Below are 13,279 nucleotides of genomic sequence, written 5' to 3' on the forward strand. Positions count from 1 at the left end.
AGGTTCTGTGTGGAGTTTTTCACCAACAGCTGTCAGTGGGGGGTGTGGTGAAGAGATGTTTTCACTGTAGAGAATGAGTAAAGAAAAGAAGGTCTTCTACAAGTCCAGCATGGTTGGATTTAGGTTTAGGGCTGAAGCTGAGGGGATTAGAAAGTACTGACACCCCTGTAAGGGTCAGAGCTTTGCCAAAAAGATTGACAACAGTGTTACAGTATGGATATTGAGGGACAGTAGGCAGTGTATTTCATGGAGAGTGAAGGAAGTTTTTGGGGATGTGGAAGGTGGAATAAGGCAGCAAGGCATAGTTACGAGCCATGAGGCATTGATCGGAGAAGAGTTAGATCAGAGACTCTTTTTGGCTATGGGTAATTGTATGTGAGCATAGGACAAGAGTAGGTGGGACAGCTTTTTCAAATGGTGCTAGGAATGCTGTTCCAACTGGTGAATGGGGAGAGTTTCTGTTGCAGTGATAGTTTTGCAGGAAGTTGTGGACACAGAGTGAAAAGATGTGAAAGGAATAGAAACTATCAAAGCACCAGACAAGATTTCAAAAAGAGAATGTATGATTGGTGTTTTGCTAGACCAAACCAGAGTTTTTAAATTGGTGGAGGTAGAATGAGCATGGATTCAGATGGTCAGGAGACAAAAGCAGTGACTGGAAACATTAGCAAAAAGTAGTTACAAGGACTGAAAACAAGAAGGTGAAACTTTATGCTTAAAGTGTTATGATGGAAATAAATTGTGGGTATTATATAGAGAGCTATGTTGGAAGTTATAAAAAAGGTAACTGTGGATGCAACATCCTTGTATCCGCCCCCGGCAGCTGAGTGGTCAGTGCAACAGAATGTCAATCCTAGGGGCCCAGGTTCGATTCCCAGCTGGATCAGAGATTTTCTCCACTCAGGACTGGATGTTGTGTTGTCCTCATCATCATCATTTCATCCCCATTGAAGTGCAAGTTGCCGAAGGGGCATCAAATCAAAAGACTTGCACCCGGAGAACTGTCTACCTGACGGGAGGCCCTAGTCACACAACATTCACATTTAACATCCTTATACACCAACATACTCTAGGCCCAAGTCCTTCCAGTCATGGAACACTATCTTTCTTCATAACCTCAACACCTACTCCCAAATTTGCTTCACCTGTTCTTTCTCAACTCAACAAGCCATCTTCCTAGATGTCAATCTCTACTATTCACATGGCTTCATAAATATGTCTGTTCATATTGACGACACTCACTAACATTACCTCCACTATGGCAACTGTCAATTGTTCCATGTCAAAAAGTCTCATCCTTGCAGCCTCTCCACTTGTGGATGCCACATGTAGTGACTCTTCTGGAAAAACTGGAATTATCAGGCAATTATATTTTACCTGGAAAAATCAGGAATTTCATAACATCTCAGGGAATCCTTTTTTTTTAACCTAACAATGAAATTTAATTTTATTGAGTTTTATAAATCATAATTTTTAAAATTTCAAACTGTGTTAACTACATGAATATTATTCCATAGAAATTAATAGAGGGAAACATTCCACGTGGGAAAAATATATCTAAAAACAAAGATGATGTGACTTACCAAACGAAAGCGCTGGCACATCGATAGACACACAAACAAACCACAAACATACACACAAAATTCAAGCTTTCGCAACAAACTGTTGCCTCATCAGGAAAGAGGGAAGGAGAGGGAAAGACGAAAGGATGTGGGTTTTAGGGAGAGGGTAAGGAGTCATTCCAATCCCGGGAGCGGAAAGACTTACCTTAGGGGGAAAAAAGGACAGGTATACATTTGCACACACACACATATCCATCCACACATATACAGACACAAGTAGACATATTTAAAGACAAAGAGTTTGGGCAGAGATGTCAGTCGAGGCGAAAGTGCAGAGGCAAAGATGTTGTTGAATGACAAGTGAGGTATGAGTGGCAGCAACTTGAAATTAGCAGAGATTGAGGCCTGGCAGATAACGGGAAGAGAGGATATATTGAAGAGCAAGTTCCCATCTCCGGAGTTCGGATAGGTTGGTGTTAGTGGGAAGTATCCAGATAACCCGGACGGTGTAACACTGTGCCAAGATGTGCTGGCCGTGCACCAAGGCATATTTAGCCACAGGGTGATCCTCATTACCAACAAACACTGTCTGCCTGTGTCCATTCATGCGAATGGACAGTTTGTTGCTGGTCATTCCCACATAGAATGCATCACAGTGTAGGCAGGTCAGTTGGTAAATCACGTGGGTGCTTTCACACGTGGCTCTGCCTTTGATCGTGTACACCTTCCGGGTTACAGGACTGGAGTAGGTGGTGGTGGGAGGGTACATGGGACAGGTTTTACACCGGGGGCAGTTACAAGGGTAGGAGCCAGAGGGTAGGGAAGGTGGTTTGGGGATTTCATAGGGATGAACTAAGAGGTTACGAAGGTTAGGTGGACGGCGGAAAGACACTCTTGGTGGAGTGGGGAGGATTTCATGAAGGATGGATCTCATTTCAGGGCAGGATTTGAGGAAGTCGTATCCCTGCTGGAGAGCCACATTCAGAGTCTGATCCAGTCCCAGAAAGTATCCTGTCACAAGTGGGGCACTTTTGTGTTTCTTCTGTGGGAGGTCCGTCCTCCGTCACAGTGGGACCCACCTCCTCTTCCTCAAAATCACCCTCTCCAAACCTTCCAGGAATTTCTGACTTCCAGCCTTGCCTCTCAATCCTTCTTAAAAAACCTTAATCCTACTCCCAACATCACCACTGCTGAAGCCCAGGCTATACGTGATCTGAAGGCTGACCGGTCCATCGTCATCCTTCTGGCGGACAAGGGTTCCACGACCGTGGTACTTGATCGTCAAGAGTGTGTGGCTGAGGGACTGCGTCAGCTTTCAGACAACACCACATACAAAGTTTGCCAAGGTAATCCCATTCCTGATGTCCAGGCGGAGCTTCAAGGAATCCTCAGAAACTTAGGCCCCCTACAAAACCTTTCACCTGACTCCATCAACCTCCTGACCCCACCGACACCCCGCACCCCTACCTTCTACCTTCTTCCTAAAATTCACAAACCCAATCATCCCGGCCGCCCCATTGTAGCTGGTTACCAAGCCCCCACAGAACGTATCTCTGCCTACGTAGATCAACACCTTCAACCCATTACATGCAGTCTCCCATCCTTCATCAAAGAGACCAACCACTTTCTCGAACGCCTGGAATCCTTACCCAATCCGTTACCCCCGGAAACCATCCTTGTAACCATTGATGCCACTTCCTTATACACAAATATCCCGCACGTCCAGGGCCTTGCTGTGATGGAGCACTTCCTTTCATGCCGATCACCTGCCACCCTACCTAAAACCTCTTTCCTCATTACCTTAGCCAGCTTCATCCTGACCCACAACTTCTTCACTTTTGAAGGCCAGACATACCAACAATTAAAGGGAACAGCCATGGGTACCAGGATGGCCCCCTCGTATGCCAACCTATTCATGGGTCGCTTAGAGGAAGCCTTCTTGGTTACCCAAGCCTGCCAACCCAAAGTTTGGTACAGATTTATTGATGACATCTTCATGATCTGGACGCACAGTGAAGAAGAACTCCAGAATTTCCTCTCCAACCTCAACTCCTTTGGTTCCATCAGATTCACCTGGTCCTACTCCAAATCCCATGCCACTTTCCTTGATGTTGACCTCCACCTGTCCAATGGCCAGCTTCACACATCCGTCCACATCAAACCCACCAACAAGCAACAGTACCTCCATTATGACAGCTGCCACCCATTCCACATCAAATGGTCCCTTCCCTACAGCCTAGGTCTTCGTGGCAAATGAATCTGCTCCAGTCCGGAATCCCTGAACCATTACACCAACAACCTGACAACAGCTTTCGTATCCCGCAACTACCCTCCCGACCTGGTACAGAAGCAAATAACCAGAGCCACTTCCTCATCCTCTCAAACCCAGAACTTCCCACAGAAGAAACACAAAAGTGCCCCACTTGTGACAGGATACTTTCCGGGACTGGATCAGACTCTGAATGTGGCTCTCCAGCACGGATACGACTTCCTCAAATCCTGCCCTGAAATGAGATCCATCCTTCATGAAATCCTCCCCACTACACCAAGAGTGTCTTTCCGCCGTCCACCTAACCTTCGTAACCTCTTAGTTCATCCCTATGAAATCCCCAAACCACCTTCTCTACCCTCTGGCTCCTACCCTTGTAACTGCCCCCGGTGTAAAACCCGTCCCATGCACCCTCCCACCACCACCTACTCCAGTCCTGTAACCCGGAAGGTGTACACGATCAAAGGCAGAGCCACATGTGAAAGCACCCACGTGATTTACCAACTGACCTGCCTACACTGTGATGCATTCTATGTGGGAATGACCAGCAACAAACTGTCCATTCGCATGAATGGACACAGGCAGACAGTGTTTGTTGGTAATGAGGATCACCCTGTGGCTAAACATGCCTTGGTGCTCGGCCAGCACATCTTGGCACAGTGTTACACCGTCCGTGTTATCTGGATACTTCCCACTAACACCAACCTATCCGAACTCCGGAGATGGGAACTTGCTCTTCAATATATCCTCTCTTCCCTTTATCCGCCAGGCCTCAATCTCCGCTAATTTCAAGTTGCCGCCACTCATACCTCACCTGTCATTCAACAACATCTTTGCCTCTGCACTTTCGCCTCGACTGACATCTCTGCCCAAACTCTTTGTCTTTAAATATGTCTGCTTGTGTCTGTATATGTGTGGATGGATATGTGTGTGTGTGCGAGTGTACACCCGTCCTTTTTTCCCCCTAAGGTAAGTCTTTCTGCTCCCGGGATTGGAATGACTCCTTACCCTCTCCCTAAAACCCACATCCTTTCGTCTTTCCCTCTCCTTCCCTCTTTCCTGATGAGGCAACAGTTTGTTGCGAAAGCTTGAATTTTGTGTGTATGTTTGTGTTCGTTTGTGTGTCTATCGACGTGCCAGCGCTTTCGTTTGGTAAGTCACATCATCTTTGTTTTTAGATATATTATTCCGTAGAAATTATCAATGTTTAAAAACAGTGGTTAAACTGCTGTTTATCCCCACCCTCTCAACTCACCATTGATTTATCATGAGATTCCTGACAGCATCTTTCCCTCACAGCTGAGATTCTCAGGGTTTTTTTTTTTCAAATTTGAGGAGCCACCCTGAATTGGTGTACCTTCAGTGGAAAGCAGGAGTTGTCAAAATGTTATGATAACTTTACCAGGGCCTTTACTGACAGACAGAATCACATCCAGCTAATCCATAAACAGATCTCCCGTGCCATCTCTTCCTCTGACAACATCCAAAGTAGTGTTTCACCACCCACTGAACTTACAGAATGTCCTTGTCATACGTGTTCCAATCCTGCTCCCAATCCTGCACTCCATTGATCATTGCCTTGTGGTCGATTCAGGTGCAAGACCTATCCCATACACCAACTCACTACCTCCTACTGCAGTCCAGTAACAGGCATTTCCTATCCTATAAAAGGCAGGGTCACACTTGGAAGCAGCCACATTGTATATCACTGTGCAGCATTCTATGTGGGATGACAAGTAATGAACTGTCTACTCATACATATGGCCACTGCCAAACTGTGGCAAATTGTAAACTAGAAACACTGAACATGCTGTACACCACAACACAAATGGCTTCAACAGCTGCTTCATTACATGAACCATTCAGATACTCCCTTTCAGCAAAAGTTTCTGGGCATTACACACATGGGATTTGTCTCTCCAGCATGTCCTGCACTCTGGCAATCCTCCTGGCCTAAATCTCCACTAATTTGGTTCCCACCACCTCACCTTACCTTTTCCCTTCTCTCTTCACTCTTTACCACTCAGATGGTGTACTGCTGCCCTCTCCTACCAATCCCCCCCTCCCTTTCCCATGCAGGAATTCTCTCTCTCTCTCTCTCTCTCTCTCTCTCTCTCTCTCACCCCCCTCTTCCTTTCCACTTTCCCTTCCTGGCCTCCCCTTCATCTCCACCTTGTTCTCCTCCCTCTCTCCATCTATTATATGTTCTACATCTGAACACCTTTTGTCTTGCTGTGCAGCAGCTGAGTCATCCACTGAAAGACCTGCCTCACATTATCCCACAAACCCCCTTCCTTGCATTGTGCATCCTTCTCTATCCCATCCCACCTCAATCTACTCAGGCAACTGCTCTCAATGGTCTGTAGCAAGAGCAAGACCTTGAAAGCAGTTGTGAATACTGTATTCTGTTGTATGTTTCTATGTGCCACAAATCAGTCAGCTCTAGGTGAGTGGTTGCCTTTCCTTTAATGTATGTAGAAAAAAGTGTGAAGCAACTGAAATCAGCCCTTTCAAATAACTAAAATTATTTAAGCAGCACACAGCAGGAAAGTTCTGAAGGGGCAACAGTGTCATCCATTACATACTCAATTGGCATTTGGAGTGATAGCTCATAGCAGTGATGGGAGCTGTGAGCTACTGTGCTGACTTACTGGTGGTCCAACTCCAGCAGCTGTCCTGCATGAGCTACATTTTCTGTTTGAGATTTTCCCAGATTTCTCTTCAGACCCATGAAACACTAACTTTGCCCTAAAAAGTCTGTTGTTATCAGCTTAATATCTGATATCTCTAGCATTGCAGCTTGTTGTTGAAGTCAGCAGTAGCTTGCAACAGCTTCCCAATAGTGGCAGCTCTTGTCAGCTTGGAGTTGCAGTCGGGAGGCCTTAAACCTGCTTCATGTGCCCACAATCCTTCCTAGTGAATCAGTCTATCTACTATCTATTAGTGAAAGCTGTATTGAAATCCCTGCAGTAGTTCCTGAGATTAGCCCACATGTATGGACAGAATATGCAGTGTGGACTTTAATTTATAAAATATACTGATGTTCACAATGAGTTCTGTCATCCACCATTAGATGGCTATGCCATCATTTTCACAGTGCCAAAGGACTTTAATTCATCATAGTTCAGCCAATTTGCATGAATATTTAGAAATTATTAACATAATTCTATCTCTCTCTATTACTGAAAACTGTACAAAAATCCCAAAAGTAGTTCCCAAGATTAGCCCAAAACATACAGACAGAAACCACAGCAGGGGACTTTAATTTACATAGATACAGATAGAAGATAAGGCACTTCCATAACAATACTAATGTTTTTAAAGAAACTAAGTGACTTTTTCTTATAGCTTACCCATGTAACTGAATGCTGCATAAACAATAGCAAGACGAGATGTAGGACCAAACGATCCACGAAGTGACACGTAAAAACCAACATCAACAGGAACTACATGCTCTCTGTAGCGTGGTGGCTGCAGCTGTGTCACTGGATGGCGCAGAGTTTCTAATACTGGTTGTTCAGATGTAACGCCACGTAAGATTTCAAGTTCAGTGTTTCCAGCTGACAATAAGACAAATTTCTTAGTGGTCTTGATGTAATAAGTGAGTATAATCACACAATACAGACTCGAAATCTATATGGAATTTCTAAACTTATAACTGTCAATAATTTGATCTAAAAACAAATTAAGAGGAATGTTAAAAACTGAAAACTGATGTAATATGCAGTCACTCACCCATGTCCATAAATGTTGCTACTTTCAAATACAGATGTGTTTTGAGATGTAGATAGTTTTTTGGGGGTCTTATGAGCCATACACAGTCATACATCTTAACACCATTTGTTACCATGTTCATCATAGTTATAGCTCCACCAAAGTTTTCTACTGTACCTCCACAATCTGAAAATAATTTATGGGTAAATACAATCAACTACAGTATTTTACATTTTGTCGTTGTGAGAACACTTCCTAATAATTACAAAAAAAGAATTTTACCTGTAACTGGTTTAATTGCTTTCTCAGGAATGTTACCTGCAATAACAAAAATTAGTTTTTTTAAGAATTTTTAAGCAGTGTCTTAGAAGAGAAATGTTAATATTATTTTACTCTTAGTATTATTTTCAAAACTACCATTTACATAACTGATGAAGTTGTTACAGTGCACAAATGTGATCTAAACTTAGCATTCAAGAATTTGAAGTAAACAGTGAAAAGATTAGTTGCTGATAATCTGAGAACTGAATGAAAGCAAACCCTGTTGCTTTTTATCTGAGTGCTGTTTCATTAATCACCAAATATGTAACATTGCCTCAAATTACAACTGTGTAGAGTTTTTTATGCAGTGTCACAGCTGCATAATTTACATCCAAATTTATGATTGTGTTCTGAAAGTCATATGAGTATACTGTGTCGGAGAGAGTATGGGAAGATACTTTCTATGAATTCAAAAGTATAATTATATACAGGGCGTTTCAAAAAGAAAGAGCAGATTTCAAACATTTATTTCTCAAAAACTACAAATGATAGAAACACAATTCAAACGTTTCTTGTCAGAGAAAGGTTCAAAGTTTTTCAATGGTCCGCGCAGAAGTTCCATGCAAATCCGCAGTGGCGCTGGCGTTTGTTTGTAGGAAAATGGCGACGACACCACAGGAACGATCATTTTGTGTGCTGCAATTTGCAAAGTTAGAGTCCATTGTTGGTGTGCAACGTGCATTCCGCCGTCAATTCAACAAACAGCCGCCTCGTCATAAGCAAATTTATGAGTGGCATCACAGATTCGTAGAAGATGGTTGCATCTGCAAGCGAAAAAGCACGGGTCGTCCACGCACATCGGATGAAAATGTCGAGCGTGTCCGTGCAGCTTACGAAAGGAGCCCTAGAAAATCCACGGCACGGGCAAGTCACGAACTAAACATGTCTAAAACAACGGTATGGCGCGTTCTGAGTAACCGTCTGCACATGAAGCCGTACAAACTGCAGTTATTGCAAGCATTGCGTCCTGACGACCACAACAAAAGGTTCGAATTTTCAACTGCAATTCTACAGGACATGGAAGAGGACAATTTTGCCGAACGATTAATTTTTTCAGATGAATCAACGTTTCACATTTCTGGTAAAGTTAATCGGCATAACGTACGAATTTGGGCGAGTGAAACTCCGAGGGACGTTATTCAACATGAAAGAGACTCACCAAAGGTTAACGTCTTTTGTGCAATTTCGGTAAACAAAGTTTATGGACCTTTCTTTTTCATGGAGAAAACTATCACAGGAACCATTTACCTGGACATGTTAGAAAACTGGCTATTTCCTCAACTTCAGGAAGATTCAAATCACTTCATCTTCATGCAAGATGGCGCCCCACCACACTTCTCTGAACCTGTACGACGGTACCTAAATAACACCATTCCAGGACGGTGGATTGGAAGAGCAGGAGCACAAGATCAATGTCATCGTCTGTGGCCTCCCAGGTCACCAGACCTTACTCCCTGCGATTTTTATTTGTGGGGGTACATAAAGGACTGTGTTTATGTCCCACCTATGCCCGCTACTCTTCAAGAGGTACGACATCGAATTGTTGCGGCCGTGAATTCGGTAACTAAAGACCAGTTGCGTCGTGTGTGGCAAGAAATGAGATACCGGTTTGATATTTGTCGTGTAACAAATGGTGCTCATATTGAGGTACAGTTTTGATATTTGTTGTGTAACATTTGGTACTCATATTGAGTGAAGGTCCGTTGGAATTGTGTTTCTATCATTTGTAGTTTTTGAGAAATAAATGTTTGAAATCTGCTCTTTCTTTTTGAAACGCCCTGTATTTTGTTTCAAAGAAAGATAATGTTAACAACTTTAACATTAATCAAACTACACAGTAAGATTCTGTTCTCATTCTAAATTTTTCTCCATGTTTTTTATTCTATTTTCCCTTGGCTGTGCAGAAAAGAACACTTGATTCTGAATGACTCATACTGCACCCACAAGCTTAAATGCATTCATGAGTCATTCTACAAGCTAGACATGATTTTGAGGTGGGTAGCTCCCTTCTCTTTTCCTATAATTTGCCATTAGTTAAACATTAGAATATAAATCAGGAATAAGAAATAAGCTCAAAAGCCAAATGGTGCAAATTTATATCATTGTTAATTCCAACTTGATTCCTACAATTTCCATATACCATGACTCAGAGTTTGCACTCAGTTCTCCTTCTCTTCTTCATCTGTATATATTCCTTTTATCTTTTCACACAACTAAGAAGTTATGAAAGAAGGATGGCATGGATGAAACAAATGATGTGTGGGAGGAGTGTTACGTGGAACATGAGTGATTTTGGAAGGAATATATTGATATAATGGATGATAGTGTAAATGAATGTCGAGGTGAAAAAGATATATGAATCATTAATAAGTGGTTTTGGAAGGAATATATTGATATAATGGATGATAGTGTAAATGAATGTCGAGGTGAAAAAGATATATGAATCATTAATAACTATCAATGATGTAAATGAGGTGTGAACAATGCAGACAATGAATGAAACTCTCGGTAAAATAAATGATATTGAGCAGGAAGGTAATTTCAATGGAGCATGTGTGTCATTGGAGGTTAGTGGTGACGTAAATGAGGAGCAGTTAGTTGTGACTAAGGTAGATAATGAAATGTAAATGGAATGTTTGCTAATAGTGAATGAAATTTGTAATTTGTTATTTATTTGCGTGAAACATGTAATTACATGCATAGCAATTGGTAATACAATACAACAGTATACAATCTAATTTTACTTTGTAATAGGAACTTCAGAATGTAGTCCAAATTATTTGACATAATGATACTTTAGATTTTAGTTTCTACAGTAGGCTATAGAAGCACTGCTCAATGAGCCATGATTTTAGATGTTTTTTGAATGTCTCTCCAGTTATTACCTTCAGTTCATTTGGCACTGCACTGAAGTATTTTGCCCCATTAATACATGGACTGTTTGCAGTTTTTTCAGTCTTCTGTGTATAATATGGTAATTTTGTAATTGTCTAGTATTGTGATCATGAATTTCTACATTACGACATGTATATTTCTTATATTCTACAATTAATACTATTGTTTCAAACATATACATAGAGGAGATAGTCAGAATTTTCAATTTTATAAACAAATCTTTAAACTATATTCTAGCATCATTTTTGCCTACTATTCTCAAGGCTCTTTTCTGGAGTTAAATACTCGGTCTACATGAGTTTTGGAAGCCCCACCCCACAATGCAAGACCATATGCTAGAAATGGATGTATTAAACCAAAATGCATCATTCTCATCATTTGGGTATTGACATATGGAGCTATTCTTCTTAAAAAATATGAGCTAGATGATAGCCTTGCACATACATTGTCAATTTGTTGTGTCCATAGTAGTTTGCCATCTATGTATATGCCTCGGAATTTACACTCACTGCAGATTTTCCCTAAAATATTACTATCTTGAGAATCAATACAAGTTTGCAAATCACCAACATTGAAGGGGATTATATCTGTTTTTTGTAAGTTGACTTTTAGATTGTCATTTTCAAACTTTTCCTTTGCAATATTTAGAAATTTTTTTTACCTCTATGCCGAGATTAAGAATATCATTTCCCCAACAAAGGCCTGAAGCGTCATCTGCATACATTGTAATGAGGGTATCATTTTTTAATGTCTTTGGGAAATCATTAACGTAACATATAAAAAGGAAGGGACCAATTATTGATCCCTGAGGCACACCAAATTTACTATCACTGACCCTTGATGTATAACTTTTTAATGTTTCTCCCTTATTGTGTGAGATTGAGGTACATTGTCTTCTGTTTTTTAAATACAATGTGATGAGGTGCAATAGTTTTCCACTTATGCCATCTCTGGCCAGTTTTGACAGAAGTACCTCATCATCAATCCTATCAAAAGCCTTTGACAGGTCTAGGAAAACTCCAACTACTTGCATGCCTTCATCAATTTTCTGCATAAATTGAAGTGTTGCAGTCATGGTGCTACGACCACTTCTGAAACCATGAAGAAAATCTCCCAGGATGTTGTGCTTATTATAATGCTCTAACATATATTTCAGAATCATTTTTTCAATTAACTTGCTAAAAATGGAAGTTAAAGCGAATGGTCTGTAGTTTTCTACTAGTTGTTTATCACTTTTTTTTGTAGAGAGCTTTAACAATGGCTAATTTCAGTATGTCAGGGAACACTCCTTTTGAGACACTATTTATTAGATGCACCAAAGGATATGAAATATTGTTTTCGCACTGTTTAAGTAAAAATGGAGAAATTTCATACCAGCCAGCGGATTTTTTGTTTTTACATTCTCTGATGAGCTGCAAAATATCCTTGATTTCAAGTCCATGGAGTTGATTAGCTTCAGAATTGTTCTCAGCAAGACTTCCAACAGGTACTTTATCTGTGGTACAAAAGTCAGATTCTATGGTATCTATGAAATAGTCATTAAAAATGTTACTGATCTCTCGAGGATTGGTGACATCAATATTGTTATTAGATATCTCTATGTTGATATTACCTTTTAGTTTTGTTTTATTGTCTCTTATTTCATTTACTATTGACCAGCAGTTCTTCAAAATATAATCTGAATTTTGTATTTTTGAGTTAATCTTTTCAGCTTTCAATCTTTTGACTTGCTTGCAAAACTGATACGTGTATTGTTTGTATTTATCCCTTTGCTCATTGTTTTTGATCTCCCTTTGTATCATATACATTTCTTCCATTTTTTCTTTTAGTTCTTTGGTAGAATTATCAAATTCAACAGGTGATGGGAATTGTAAGCTGCTGAGCTTAATAAGGAAAAGGTATAGGGAATTTTGACAATTAGCAGTAATATAAATGAGTTACCAATAATTGAAGTGGAAGCAAATGAGACTGACTAACAGTGTAGGGTTTTGGGTGAAACTATGAATAAATGTGATACTATTATGAGTAGTTTTGTTACGCAAAAAGTTGTTGCTACAAATGTTGATGTCTTTGATGATGCTGAGGCAATGTATTCAAGTAATGAATGACGTTTTTGGCAAAATAGATGACACTGTGAATGGATGCCAGATTGTGAATGAAGGTGGAAATTTGATTGTAAATAATGATGAAGGTAATCTGCCATTAATTCAAAATAGTGTAACTGATTTGTGCATGTGATGGCGCCGGGTAAAAGTGTACAAATTGCCGATCCCGCAGTTCCAACAAATTTTGACCGTAATAAGTGCAAAATATGTTCGAAAAGAGTTATACGAGGTATTCTGTGTATTAACTGTAATTACTAGTATCACGAAAAATGCGTCAAAGTTAACCTGAAATACTTTAACAGTGAAGAACAGTGGACATGCCGCCAGTGCATCATACAAGCAGCTGAATCCACAGTAAACAATACTCTAAAAAAGCAGGATCACATAATTACGTTGTTGAAACAAGAAATAAT

General features: G+C 40.7%; 1 protein-coding gene across 6 annotated transcripts in view; it reads right to left on the reverse strand.

Annotated features, from left to right (window-relative positions):
• Nucleotides 1-13,279, reverse strand: part of LOC124769433 — a 132,757-nt gene that overhangs the window by 54,278 nt on the left and 65,200 nt on the right. For all 6 annotated transcript variants that reach the window (XM_047249169.1, XM_047249171.1, XM_047249164.1 and 3 more), the window contains exons 6-8: nt 7,828-7,863; nt 7,567-7,731; nt 7,185-7,391 (exon numbers count right to left, since the gene is read on the reverse strand). In XM_047249169.1, the coding sequence (XP_047105125.1) occupies nt 7,185-7,391; nt 7,567-7,731; nt 7,828-7,863 (408 nt within the window). The remainder of the gene's footprint in view (nt 1-7,184; nt 7,392-7,566; nt 7,732-7,827; nt 7,864-13,279) is intronic.

Source organism: Schistocerca piceifrons, chromosome 1 (genome assembly GCF_021461385.2).
Source record: "Schistocerca piceifrons isolate TAMUIC-IGC-003096 chromosome 1, iqSchPice1.1, whole genome shotgun sequence".
Classification (NCBI taxonomy): domain Eukaryota; kingdom Metazoa; phylum Arthropoda; class Insecta; order Orthoptera; family Acrididae; genus Schistocerca; species Schistocerca piceifrons.